This window comes from Arachis hypogaea, chromosome 9, assembly GCF_003086295.3.
Source record: "Arachis hypogaea cultivar Tifrunner chromosome 9, arahy.Tifrunner.gnm2.J5K5, whole genome shotgun sequence".
Taxonomy (NCBI): domain Eukaryota; kingdom Viridiplantae; phylum Streptophyta; class Magnoliopsida; order Fabales; family Fabaceae; genus Arachis; species Arachis hypogaea.
The window spans coordinates 96,278,088-96,293,141 of NC_092044.1; the positions used below are offsets into that span (position 1 = coordinate 96,278,088).

Below are 15,054 nucleotides of genomic sequence, written 5' to 3' on the forward strand. Positions count from 1 at the left end.
GGTTGCATTTTTCTACCACGGTATATTCTGGCAATCTCACATCTACATTTTCTGGTAAAGTAGATTACAGTTATGTAATAGTTATAGAAAATAATTGAAATCTAAGTTAGAAATAACAACATAACTCACTCGCGAAACTTGTCCACCAGTGAACAATTTGTCAACACATAACGATGGGCCTGTAATTTCTCTGTTGGTGTTAACGAACAAATCTTATGAGCTCCACGAGATATTCCTAAGGCTGGAAAAATCTTAGATAAGACAGTAGAGCAACTACTACAAGTGTTTTCATTTTGGTCATCGTTGCGCCTTGGTCGGTTGAACCTTGTCTCAATATTGCCATCCTCCAAATATCTAGAGCAGAAAGTTAGACATTCCTCTATTATGTAACCTTCAGCTATGCACCCTTCTGGTGCAGCCTTGTTACGGACATAAGATTTTAAATGTCCCAGGGCCCTAATAACAAAAAGAGAAAATTAGTTATCCATAAAAATATATCGTAACAAATAGATTCAATTAAAACTTGTTAGAGTGCCAAAATTTACCTTTCAATAGGATACATCCATCTATACTGCACTGGACCTGCAATCATTGCTTCCTCTACCAGATGAATAACTAGATGAACCATAATAGTGAAAAATGTTGGAGGAAATATCATTTCCATGTGACAAAGCGTCAAAACAATTCGCTGTTGTAGTCTTTCTAAATTCTTTAGTGATAATGATTTGCCTGAGACTTCTCTAAAATAGTTGCACAGCTCGATAAGAACGGATATAACCTCCTTCGGCAAGGATCTTCTAAGTGCAATTGGCAAGATATGTTCTAGAAGAATGTGTGAATCATGGCTCTTTAGACCGCTTACCTTTCGTTTTTTAATATCAACACATCTAGAAATATTTGAAGAGTAACCATCTAGAAAAGAGACACTCTTTAGAACACCTAAAAAAATATCCTTGTCAACATTTTTCATTCTAAAGCACGAGGCAGGGTACTTGGAAGAATTAGGATATGGATGGAGTTGTTCTCTGATTCCCATCAACTGCAAGTCCTTACGAGCTTGCAAGTTGTCTTTAGTTCTTTGTTTATCATCAAGTATAGTAAAAAGCACATTATCACACACATTTTTCTCTATGTGCATCATGTCAAGACAATAACGAACAAGATTATCCTTCCAATATGGTAAATCCCAGAAAATACTTCTTTTTTTCCATTGTAGTGGGATGTTGCCATCGTTGACTGCATCTTGAGGTCTTTTTCGACTACTCTCAATTTGGGACAAAAACCTTCTTCCTGATAACGTCGGAGGTGGGCCTCTTAGTTCTGTATGGCCATCAAAAGAGTGTTTATTGTGCCTATACTCGTGATCATCGGGTAACCATCGATGATGTCCCATAAAGCAATACTTCATGCCAAACTTCAACCTTCTGAAGACTGTATCGAAGTTACATGATGGACAAGCGAGGTTCGTATGTGTATTCCACCCAGACATATTATCAAGACCTGGAAAATCACTAATAGTCCAAAATAATGCAGCATGCATACGAAAATTGTTACCATCAACAGAATCGTAGACATCAACACCTTTCCATAATTCGTTCAACTCACAAATAAGTGGTTGCAAAAAAATATCAATATTATTTCCAGGCATCTTTGGACCAGGAATTATCATAGACATTATAAGAGAAGTTTGCTTCATACAATACCGTGGAGGATAGTTGTATATATATAGCATCACTGGCCAAATGCTAATGTTTGAACTAAGAGTCCCGAATGGATTGAAGCCATCGGTTGCTAAAGCGAGCCTTATGTTACGAGGATCTTTAGCAAATTCTGGATGTAATAAATCAAAATCTTTCCATGCCTTGCTATCTCTAGGATGCTTTAACTTTCCATCTGAGTTAGGAAACTCCGAATGCCAGCGCATTAGTCTTGCTGTCTTGGAGGACATGTATAACCTTCTTAACCTAGGAGTAATAGGAAAGTACCTCAACACCTTTGCTGGTATCTTTTTCTTTTGATCTTGACTCGTTCCCACAACTTCCGTATTGCTGCTGGTGTTCTCTTCAACTTTATATCGAGATGCGTTACAGACCACACATTTATTTTTTTCTCATTGTCTTTTCCTCAAAAGAGCATACAGTTATTTGGACATGCATGAATTTTCTCCTATCCCAAACCTAACAATTTAATCATTTTTTTGGCTTCATAAAATGAAGTGGGCAAGTTAGCATGGGAAAAAGCATTGTTGAGAAGATCGACTATCATGGAGAATGTCTTATCAGTAGCACCGCACAACACTTTGATATGATACAACTCAACAACAAATGATAACTTGGTATATTTTGCGCACCCAGGACATAATTTACAATTCCCATCCTTTAGCAACTCTGTAATTCTTCTTGAATCCTCGTTAGTGTCATTTTCCGACGGCATTGGAACGGAATCAATTCTCGAAGCAAAGGGCTCATCATCATCACCTTCATAATTGATACATCTATACCGAAAATATCAGTCAACATATCATGCAGTGGTGGTTTTTCAACAGGCTCTGTATGATTGTGACCCAATAGTTCTTCTTCCAGTTGGACTATAGTTTCTCCATGCATATACCAAGAAGTATACTTTTTTGAAAATCTTTTTTGAAGTAAATGAGTTAATACTTCAATTCTCGTCCCCATATTGTTGAACCCACATTTGATGCATGGACATATAATTTTTTCATTTATAGCAGCTCTAGCAAAGGCAAACTCCAAAAATTCTTCAACCCCGCATTTATACTCTGTTGATGTAATTGATTTATGAATCCAACTCTTATCAATCATAATTGAATGACTCTGTTTAAATAATAATGTACCAAAATATAAGTATATGAAAGGCATGACAATGAATTATACAAAAAAATTAGCATATCATGTATTAGTTCCTAATTAATATACACAACAAATTACAGAAATGTATTGACATAAAGTGTAAAAGGAGGTGTTACTGAACCAACCTAAACAGATCGTCAAGCTAATATTAATATTACTCACTAATTAGCTATAGAGTAAGTAAAATTATATTATAGAATCTCACAATTTGCATCGCAACAAAAAAATGAACCTTGTCCTCAATAATCATCATAATAAGTTTAAAAATTATTACGGTAGAAAATCATAAAACAAATAAGTTTATATAATATTTGAGTAAAAATATACAAAAAAAATTCTATATAAAAAGAAATAAGTAATGGATAAGGATATGGTCTTGTTAACACGATGCATAATTTACTCTAAAAAAATTGTAAATAGATATTTTTTAATATATTTTAAACATTTTAAAAGTTGTTATATATAATATGTTATATAGTTTTTTTTTAAATATGTTATACATGTTATATATGAAAGAAAAAGTTAGGCAATATAAACACCATAAAATTTATCTAAAGTGATAGCATGATTTATTTAAAAGTATATCAAATTATGTTTAATGCACAATGGTATTGTGTAAGGGCATTTGAGGTTGCGGGTTCGAGTCTCCTATCTTTGGTAAAAAAAAAAAGGATATTTGAGGTTATAAAAAAGTCTAACAAATATTTATAATGAGTATGCAAAGATACACTTTAGTTTGACCATGGAGGGGTATGCCCCAAAATTTTTTATAAAATTATTTATTAGTAGTTATGGAAACTAAAATTTTATTAAAACTCTCAACATTGAGTACTATTACATAATACTTTATAATTTTTATTTGTAGATATTTATTTTTTATGATATTAGTAATAAAAAAATAATTTTTATTTATAAATTTTATTTTTGTATAAAAATTTTATCATGATTTTTATCTTAAAATTTTTGGTCTCCTCAAACTTGTTCAGTCAATCTCGGGCTAGTATGAGTACGGTCATATATTTTCGAAAATCAAATATAATAAAGAGAGTAGTGGTGCACAAAGAATAAAAAATTAAATATAAGGAAATATAACCTTCAAGCTAATTGGAATCTCAAAAAGTTGATTAAGATTGGCTCCACATTTTATTTGTCTTCTTTAATTTCACTTTCAGTGACCTACAAGAGAGAACATACTATCTATGAATCTAAAAATACATTAAGTATACTTAAATCATATGAAATAAGGTATAATGTTGTGAAATAATTTATCTTTATCTCTAGTCTCGATAATGTTCGTCGCACTCTTATTTTTTCCTTATCACAATAGCAAAATAACAAATTAATATTAATGAAATCCAAAATTTTTTTTATTGAAATGTGAATGAACAAATAATAAAAATATACAAATGAATGAGAAGGAGTATTAGTTCTTATATAATGTTGATATGAAGCATATTTATAGGAATTAGTTAAGCAAAGGGTTAAGAATTAGTTAAGCATATTTGAACTATCTTATCTATTGGTCGTTGTTTTTATCCTTTTCTGTTACTTTTATCCTTTTTTATAACAAATTTTAAATTCAAAATCTTAAAAGACTCAATTTAAATATTCTTAAATATTGATACTTGATTTAATTAAATACATATTATTAATTGGAATAAAACTTATTTTATTTTTAAGTCTCTAAATTTCACTTTTTTTGTAATAAATGTTAATTTGATTTAATGTTCATTCCTTCTGTATTGTGTGTCTGTTTATCTAATATTATTGTAGTAATTTTATTTCAATTAGCTTATTTAAATAGCAATAATCATGCTAACTGGACACATTAGTATATGAAAATTTTAGAGGACAGAATGCTATTTTTGAAAAAATATTAACTCTTATAATGAAAAATTTACTTTTCAGATGAGTCATAATCAATTAAGTAGATAGATATGTTCAATTGAAATCGAAAAATAACATTAAACAAAGATACTAAGCCTAGATAGAACTGGAATTTAACAGAGTAGTTATGTTCAACAAAAGTAAAACAAACAAAAATACATCAAACATAGTATTCTCCTGGATACCATATTTTACAAAATTGCCTAGCTTTGTCACGCGCAATAGGATCCAAATCATCTATATGATACGGCTTTTTGTTCAGATCAAAGTCTTTTACAGCAGTTTGGATTATTGGCGATTCAGTTGTAGAGCGAACATATCCTCTCTTTTGAAAAAATTTTGCAATATGTCGTTCTATGATATTGAATTGCTTTCAACATGCCCAATGGAACTCACATGCCGGCTTCTTTTTAACACTCATCTGCAAAGAAAATGTAATGATTCAAATTCAGTTAAATAAATTATTTCTTAAAATCACCTTCAAATCCAATAGTATAACATCAGTATTCCAGTCAGAATATTTCTTAAAATATGGAAAATCGAACCTTACCAGATACTACATGCTCGCTCAATGCATATATCTCCTACATGTTTTAAACGAATCATAATCCAGGAAACATTTAAAGGATTATTTTTAATTAAATAACAAAACACAAAAAGAATGGTAAAAGTGGCAAACCTTAAGAGTAGAATCCATACTAGTGGATGAAGCACTATCGTAGCATTCTCGATAGAAGGGTGCTCTTTCAGAGATATTCATGTGAGCATTGAGAGCCACCAACTAGGAATGGATATTGATCTTATTAAACCAAACCTCAGAGGCAACATCGAGTGCGTGTTGCAACGAGGAGAAAGGAGAGGCAGAAGCCATTTCTTTAGCGAATTTGATGCTTCCACAGCATTCAAGAAACTCACTTTCTTCCATAGCAATCCAATTTGAAGATTTGCTGCAAGATTGTGGAATTTGGGGCAATGATGTATGAACATGCTTAGATAGAATTGCCATCTTTGATTACCTGAATATTAAGAAATGCATTATGAATAAAAAATAAAAGTAGATATAGAGAATTTCTGCATCGATACTTATTAGCATTTTCAATGTGTTTGAACATTAAAAATTGAATATGCAAATTAAAGGTTGGCCTTTATTTTTTTTATATATAATTATTCAAGTTTTAAATACTATATGTAGTTTTTATCACTTTAATTAAAATTTGACCTTATTTTCAAATAAAACTAGCCACAACCAGCAAGCATGCACTATAATCTTCAACAAATATAAAATGACCATCATAACGGTAGAAAAAAACATAAGTAATAGATAAATTAATACTATATATTTTCACAAAAAACATGAAGGAAAAGATATCATAGTAGCATATCATATCTTTTTTTTTCATTAATGTAAAAGAACCAAATAACAACAACCTAACAAGAACAAACACCCAATAACCTAATAACAACAAATAACTCAGAAACAACAATTACAAAAATAACGAGAAGTATAAGAAAAGAAAAAAAATTTAGTATAATCCTTGCAGAAATTGTATTTACAGAATATAAATAAACATGATATTCACAAAAATATAAATAAATATGATACTCACAGAAATTGAAAGAAGATAAGAAAAGATAATAGTTAAGTGTTACCTGATAAAAGATTTTCCCAATTCTTGGCAGTGTGATTTTGTGCTGCACTAAATTAATTAGAGGTAACAGTTAAAAATTTTTAACTAAAATAAAGAGAAAATATTTAAGTAAAAAATGGGAGAAAATGGTTGGAACCATACCAGAAATATTCATCGCGCCCAACTTTGCTACGGCCTACGGTGGGTATTGTTGGTAAAAAATCAAAATTCCGAAGATGTGAAAGCCGAATACAATTCTTGCCACGAAAATATAAGTTTGTCATAACTCTCCATCTAATTTGTGCAATAATTTTATATCAGTAATATTATTGCGTGGCTAAAGACCGTACCTTTTAGAAGTCCAGCCACTAAGAAGGTCGCACACATTTTCCTGAAGCAATGCATGTCCTGAGTGTCGTTGAAGGAAGAAAACCAAACTCAAAGAATCATCGACAAATCTGATAAGATGGATTCAAAAAAAGGGGATTGAAGCTAAGTAGAGGGAGAAGGATTCCCGATACCTTCGATTTAGGATTTATTAGAGTTTTTTTCTCCTTTTACGTTTTAACTTTTATCTATAATATATTTTAAAATATTTTATTTTAAAATGATATTCATTTATTTTCATTTAATGATTAAATCCAATCAAAAATTTGATTTGTTAGTTTGAGCTTGTATATTTTTTATTTTTTATTTTTGTTACAATAATATAAAGTAAAATGTAATTAAGATTATAAACAAAAATTTAAAATAAAATAAAAATAATTAATTTATTTATTATTAACTAATGAAATAAAAAATTATGTGAAACAAAATGTGACCTAATAAAACGAAGGATATTATGAATAAAAAAGTGATTCATTAAAATAAAAATAATATAATAAAAAACTAGTACTAAATATTAATTACTTGCTATTGTATTTGACAAATTTAATTTATCTTTACATACTAACATAGTAAAACATACAGTAAAATTAATATTTATCTACAATAATAATTATAAAAGAAATAATTAATAGTATACTCTAATTAAATAATAGTATAAATAAAAAATTTAATTTATAATTTCATAAAATAATTTTTAAAAAAATAATTATACATATAATAAGAGTACAGTACTCACAAATATATGTAGTGAATACTAAATTATATAAATAAAAAAATTAATTTTTTTTATTTATCTTCAATTATTTAAATTTAAGAAATAATAAAATAATTTATTTTTTGTAATAAATTTACTGAAAAATTTTTTTACTTAAAAATTACCAATTTTTTATTACCTATCCAAATTATTTTATCTTAGATAAATTTTATCTTTATAATTAACTCAATTATTAGAATATAAATTTTATCTTTATAATTATTTGTTTTATCTAAATTTATTTTTTATATTTTTAAATTTAATTTCATAAATATGTGTTAATGTTAAGATATTTAAAAAAATTTTATAAATGAATAAATATATTTTAAAAAATATATTTATTCAAGATAGGATGATCATGGAAAACAAACAGAAAGAAGTAAGGAAGAGGTTATAATTTGATTTTTATTTTTAGGAGAAGAGAAAAAATACTTTTACTAAAATAATGAGGAGTATAAACTTTAAATTAAAAGGCTACGATAAATATTGTTTGTGGCAAAATATTAAATTTTAGCCACTGTGATAATGTTTCGTGTTAAATACAAGACACGTTCATTTATTTTTATTACGTTTCAGTGTTCGTGGTTAAAATTTAGTGGCTAAACTCCGTTTTTGTGGTAGTGTTTAAAGATTAATGGAGTAGATCCTGAAGTCTATAAGCTGATGATCTTTCCCTTTGCAGTAAGAGACATAGTTAAATTCTGGTTGGATGTCCAACCTAGAGACCTCACATCTCAACGTAAGCGGGATTAACCACCATCCTTATGCCGTCGCTGCTACCTCGATAGGCAGGATTAACCACCGTCCCTGTCGGGCACATAGCGTCTCGTAATCTTAGTACAAATCAGTATTTCAGTGGTTTTCAGAAAATATTTTCAGTTTACATGGATCCATCATCTCATTCAGAGTCCTCGACTCATCTCAACCTCTGTCAATTCATATTTCAGTTTTCCAACATCAACAGTTCATTATTCCTCATCTTATATATTATTCATACTTCATATAATGTCAAACCATCCTCAGTACACCTGAAACCTAATCCTCCGTTTTCTAACTTTTCCAAATAATATCATTTAAAGCCCTTAGATTCTCTCCCATGTTTCCAATAACCAAAAATAGGCCCAAGACTTAAAATGGTGTTATAGAAGCTTACAACCTCGTCGGGAAGGTGAAACAGTTGAAAACAAAGTAAAATTTGAGAAATAGGGCATGTGCGTCCGCACAGGGGTGTGCGTGCGCACGTCCAGGAAGATTTTTAAAAGTGTGTGTACGCACAGAGGTGTGCGTATGCACAGATATGAAAATTCACATGCCTGTTTACTCGCACAAACTGTGCTAGCATTGAAAACAAACGGCCCTTCCCGACTTGTGCATGCGCACAGGGGTGTGCGTACGCACAGGTCGCAATTCTTTATTGATGTGCCCGCGCACAAGCTATGCTAGCGCTGCAAACAGCATGCCTTTCCTTGCCTATGCGTGCGCACAGGTTTATAATTATGCAGGGTTGTGCGTGCGCACATATCAGAAATCATAAAATTATGCAACTTTGCAAAATTTCAAATTTTTAACACCAACTTTGAATGATTATAACTTCCTCTACGAAATTCCAAATCTTTCAAACTTTATATCGTTTCGAAGAGTTTTCAATAAAATTTAATTTTAAACTAATTTCAATCGATTTTGAAAACTGAGACAAAAGTTATGACCAGACAAAGTTCACCAAAAATCCAATTTTACCAAACTTAACAATTTCCTCAATTTCTTACCATACACCTTTCAAACCATACCAAACCATTCAAAACTCCACTTTTCATCAAAATTAACCTTTGTATCATATTACATTCAATCATACCACATTTTCTTTCACATTTCATTATCCACAACTTCAATTATCACATATATAACATATCCACCAATCATTATCATATCATCATCAATTCTCATTATCAACCCAACCATGATTCAAATCAATACTTGACAATACCCATTCATCCATATCCATCACATCTCAACTTCATCATTTAACCACAACAACAACATCAAATTGTTATACTTCATCAACACAAACAATCATCAACAACATAAAATTTACAAACCTATCCTATGGGTCACTAGCCTATATGTCCATGAATATTATATACTACATAGAGGAAACCAAAATCATACATTGGCCGATTCTCTATATGCACTAAAACCCAAAATGAGCACAAGCAAGCTATCAACTCCAAACCAAGCTTTCAATTCCACTTCAACAAGCACCAATATGTTCCAATAGCTCCCAATTTCACAATAATCAAGCTATATACATATAAATCACCACAAATCAACTTAGGGTTCAACATAAACATAATCTCACAAGGGTTTAATGTCTCTTACCTTTTCCAACTGTTTTGATAGCCAAAATTCAATGCTAAGCAAGGATTAGAGCAAACCTAAACATCCAAAATCACAAAACTCATTTAACCCAAAGCCCTAATAAACCCAAAATTTTAGGGAGAGAAACTGAGAGGGATTTGAGCTTTTCTTACCAGTTTCTTATATGGATTTTGTAGAGCTCTTCACAAGGAACGCGTAGCCACGGACGGCATGCAAATCGGAGCAACATAGTTTGAGATATCACAAAGAGAAGAGAGGTGTGAATAGTGTTCCCTTCTTCCTCTCGTTCCCTCTTTCAAATCTGAAGTGTGTGTGTTTATGAGGTGAGGGTTTATTAAATGAACCTTATATATATTGGGCTTGGGCCCAACTTGGGCCCAAACAAACCCATTAGTGTTTTTAGCCCATTTGGCCCAACTTTGAGCTAAACCTTTAAAATTAACGCCCGATTTTCCATTTCTAATGTTTTTCTAAGGTTTTTGACTGTTTCCACTTTTTCTCGTGCGGTACCGAGCAGACTTGAACCGGTTCTATAACCGGTTCGCGATTTTTCACGATTTTTCACAAAAAAACACATTTTATGACTCAGAAAGACCCACTGAGTCCAAAAATCACCTTTAAATCCTCTAATTCTCTCTTTAAATTTTTAGAATCAAATTTGGGCAATTAATTACTTAATTAACCAGTTGATTAGTTGCGGTTCTTACATTCTCCCCACCAAATAAGAAATTTCACCCTCAAATTTTGAATTACCTGAGAAGAGCTCGGGATAGTCCTTTCATATTTTGGACTCCAACTCCCAAGTATGCTCCTCAACTCCTGCTCGCTCCCAAGCAAATTTAACCAATGAGACTTCCTTTCCTCGTAGCTTCTTCACACTACTGTCGTCGATTCTCACTAGCGTCACTTGGAAAGTCAAGTTCTCCTTTAACTCGACCAATTTAGGCTCTAATACATGAGCCGCATCCGACGTGTACTTACGGAGTTGTGACATGTGGAATACATCATGCAAGTTAGACAGATGAGGTGGCAGAACTACTTGATACGCCACCAGCCCGAATCGCCTCAGAATCTCAAACAGTCCAATGAACCTCGAATTCAACTTCTTGGTCTTGATCGCTTTTCCGATCCCAGTTGTCGGTGTAACCCTTAGAAATACATGTTCTCCCACTTCGAACTCTAATAGTTTCCTTCTCCGATCCGCATAACTCTTTTGTCGACTCTAGGCAGTTAGAATCCTTGCACGAATCTTCTTAATGTTCTCAGTAGTCTCTGTTATCAAATCAGGACCCAAAACGCTTGCTTCACTAGATTCATACCAATAAAATCCATCATTATTCCTTCCCACTTCCACTGAGGGATCTCAAGTGGCTGTAACATCCCCGACGACTTCTGATGCTCTATCTTTACCTTCTGACACGTCAGGCACTTGGATACTACTGTAGCTACATCTCCTTTCATCCCAAGCCACCAGAACATCTTCTTTAAGTTATAATACATCTTCGTGCTTCCGAGATGAATAAAAAACCCACTGTTGTGAGCTTCCGACAACAAATTCTGTCTCAAACTTCCAACATCCAGTACACAAATTCTCCCCTTATATCTCCACAACCCTTCATCATCCTTAGTGAATTCTTCACGCTTATTCTCACCAACTGGTGGAAACTATTACTGAAGCTTATGCTCAAAAGCACACCATGCAACCTTCTATCTCCTTGATATAAAATCTTGCTAACTCCTCCATAGAGTAGTTTACTCGAATAGGCAGAAAATGAGCATATTTGGTTAAGCGATCCACGATCACCCAAACCACATCAAATCCCAACCTAGTCCTCAGTAAACCGGTCACAAAATCCATCGCGATTCCTTTCCACTTCCACTGAGGGATCTCAAGTGGCTGTAACATCCCCGACAGCTTCTGATGCTCTATCTTTACCTTCTGACACGTCAGGCACTTGGATACTACTATAGCTACATCTTCTTTCATCCCAAGCCACCAGAACATCTTCTTTAAGTCATAATACATCTTCATGCTTCCAGGATGAATAGAAAACCCACTGTTGTGAGCTTTCGACAACAAATTCTGTCTCAAACTTCCAATATCCAGTACACAAATTCTCCCCTTATATCTCTACAGCCCTTCATCATCCTTAGTGAATTCTTCACGCCTCTTCTCACCAACTGGTGGAAACTATTGCTGAAGCTTCTGCTCATCTTGCTGAGCCCTTTGTATTTCTGATTAAATGTGCTTGAGACCTGTCACTGGTTCAAACAAGCTCTTCTGGCAACTTTACCAATATCCAGCTTAAGATCCACAAACTTATCTACTAGCTCCTCTTCCTTAATCCTCATCCAAGCTATTGTCAAGGACTTCCGACTCAAAGCGTCTGCTATCACATTTGCCTTTCCAGGGTGATGACTCAACTCAAAATCATAATCTTTAAGCAACTCCATCCACCTTCTCTAGCGCATATTAAGCTCCTTCTGATCAAAGATGTACTTGAAACTCTTATGATCAGAAAAGACGCTAAACCTTACTCCGTACAAGTAGTGTCTCCAAATCCTCAATGCAAACACAATTGCCGCTAATTTCAAGTCATGAGTTGGATAATTCACCTCATGCGATCTCAGCTGACGCGATGCGTAAGCCACCACATTCCGGTGTTGCATCAACACGCAACCCAAACCCTTCAAGGAAGCATCACAGTACACTTCGAATGGTTCATGCAGTTCTGGCAAAATAAAACTGGCGTTGAAGTTAACTTCTGCTTCAAAGTCTGAAAACTCTCTTCACACTCCGACGTCCACATAAAAGGCACATCTTTCCTTGTTAATTTCGTTATCAGTAGTGCAATCTGGGAGAATCCTTCAACGAATCTTCGGTAATATCCGGCCAAGCCCAAGAAACTTCAGACTTCCATCACCGTCGTTGGTCTTTCCCATTCCATTACTGCTTCTACCTTAGAAGGATCTACGACTATCCCTCCTTTGCTCACCACGTGACCCAAGAACTTTACTTCCTCTTTCTAGAACTCGCACTTGGACAACTTAGCATACAAATTATGCTCCTTTAAGATTTGCAACACAATCCTCAAGCGCTCCTCGTGCTCTTTTTCCATCTTAGCGTAAACTAAGATGTCGTCTATGAAAACCACCACGAATTTATCCAAAAAGGAACGAAAGACGCTATTCATGTAATCCATGAAAACAGCAGGTGCATTCGTTAACCCAAAGGACATCACCGCAAACTTGTAGTGCCCATAGCGCGTCCTAAACGCGGTCTTAGGGATGTCATCCTCCTTCACCCTTATCTGTTGGTAACCGGATCTTAAATCGATTTTGGAAAATACCCCAGCTCTTTGCAGTTGTTCTATCAACTCATCTATCTTTGGCAGTGGGTACTTGTTCTTCACAGTTACTTTGTTTAGCTGTCGGTAATCCACACACAATCGCATTCCTCTATCTTTCTTCTTTACCAATAAAATTGGCACTCCCCACGGTGATACACTCGGTCGAATGAACCTCTTGATCAGAAGCTCCTCCAACTAAGTCTTTAACTCTGCCAGCTCTATTGGAGCCATCCTATACGGCCCAATCGACACTGGTCCGGCTCCCGGCACCAATTCAATCGTAAACTCAATCTCCCTTTGAGGTGGGAACTCCGGGATATCTTCCGGAAATACCTCCGGAAAGTCTCTAACTACCAGAATCTGATTCAAGTTCTGAGCATCACCCAACGGATTAGCAGCCAACAAGATATAACCTTGACACTCTTCACCACAATGCACCCTTACAGAGTTTAGGTAATACCCCGCAGCTACCATTGCTCCATTTTCTCCTTCCAGCATAAATCGAATTGACCGCTCAAAGCGATCCAACAAAACTCAGTTTGACAACCAATCAAACCACAAAATCATCTCCAATCCAATCATTGGCAAATAGATCAAGTCATGCATAAAGTCTCTACCCTCAACCTTGAACCTACTTGCCTACACCCTGTCCTAGCATAACCGTCTGATGCAGAGTATGTACATGCAGATCAAATGGTAACTCTGACACTTTCAAGCCTAATTCCTTAACTTTCGTAAATGAAATAAATGAATGCAAACCCCAGTATCATACAATGCAATTAGGGTCTTATCACCAATTAAACAAATACCTCTCATCAACGGATCCGCCTTGGAAGCATCCTTGGCATTCACAGAAAAGACTCGGCCTTGATGCTGCGTCTAGCCTGTATTTTGGTTCCTCCCATGAGTTCAATCCCTCGCAATGTGGCCAGGCAAACCACAATTAAAGCAACCACTCTGATTTTCTCTCCCCTTAGCATATTGAAACTAATTCTGATTGTTCTTTCTAAAGCCTCCTTGCCCTTGAGGCGGATATCCTTCTCTCTTGAAGCTTTGACCTCTCAGATGGAAATACTTGCCACGCCCCCGACTAGAACTCCCTCCATAAGTTTCCTTGGATGAAGCTACCGTCTTGGCATACTCTTCCACCACTCTTGCCTTGTTCACTAAGTCAGAGAAGACACGGATCTCCATAGGCACCACAACAGTCATGATGCTATCCTTTAAACCCCTCTGGTACTTAATGCACTTCTAGCTCTCATAGGTCTCCAGGGCACCTTGACATACCCTAGAAAATCTATAAAGCTCCTCAAACTTGTTGGTGTAGTCTGCCACAGATAGGGAACCTTGCTTCAGCTGCATCAGTTCTATCTCATTTGCTTCCCTTGAAGACTCAGGGAAATACTTCTTATAAAAGGCCGTTTGGAACACCTCCCACAGAATGTCGGCATTCTGAAGCTGCAGCAAGCGACACTCTACTTCCACCAAGGATGGGTCTCTCCCGCTAGCTGATAAGTGCTAACTCGACATATTAATTGATGGGAACATGCTGTGCCTGTAAAGTATGCTCCATAGCCTGGAACCAGTTGTCCGCTTTCGTAGCTTAAAGTTAGGGGATGATCACATCTTATTCAAGATGCATCATCCCAATTCTCCTTCAAAAAGAGAGATAACTGTGCATAGGGCTGGCAATTCATACCCTACCCGCGGGTACACAACCCGGTCCAATCCGTTCGGGTAGGGTAGGCTACCCGACCCGCTGCAAGTAGGGTAGGGTAGGGTACGGGTATGCCTGCGGATAG

At 34.6% G+C, this 15,054-nt stretch overlaps 1 protein-coding gene across 1 annotated transcript; it reads right to left on the reverse strand.

Annotated features, from left to right (window-relative positions):
* Positions 1-10,680: 10,680 nt before the first annotated feature.
* Positions 10,681-12,356, reverse strand: LOC140175168 (uncharacterized). Its single transcript, XM_072202105.1, has 3 exons — positions 12,197-12,356; positions 11,313-11,557; positions 10,681-11,124 (listed from the first exon to the last, which is right to left on the reverse strand). Exons 1-3 carry the CDS (start codon positions 12,354-12,356, stop codon positions 10,681-10,683), a joined length of 849 nt encoding a protein of 282 aa, XP_072058206.1.
* Between the last annotated feature and the right edge of the window lie 2,698 nt (positions 12,357-15,054).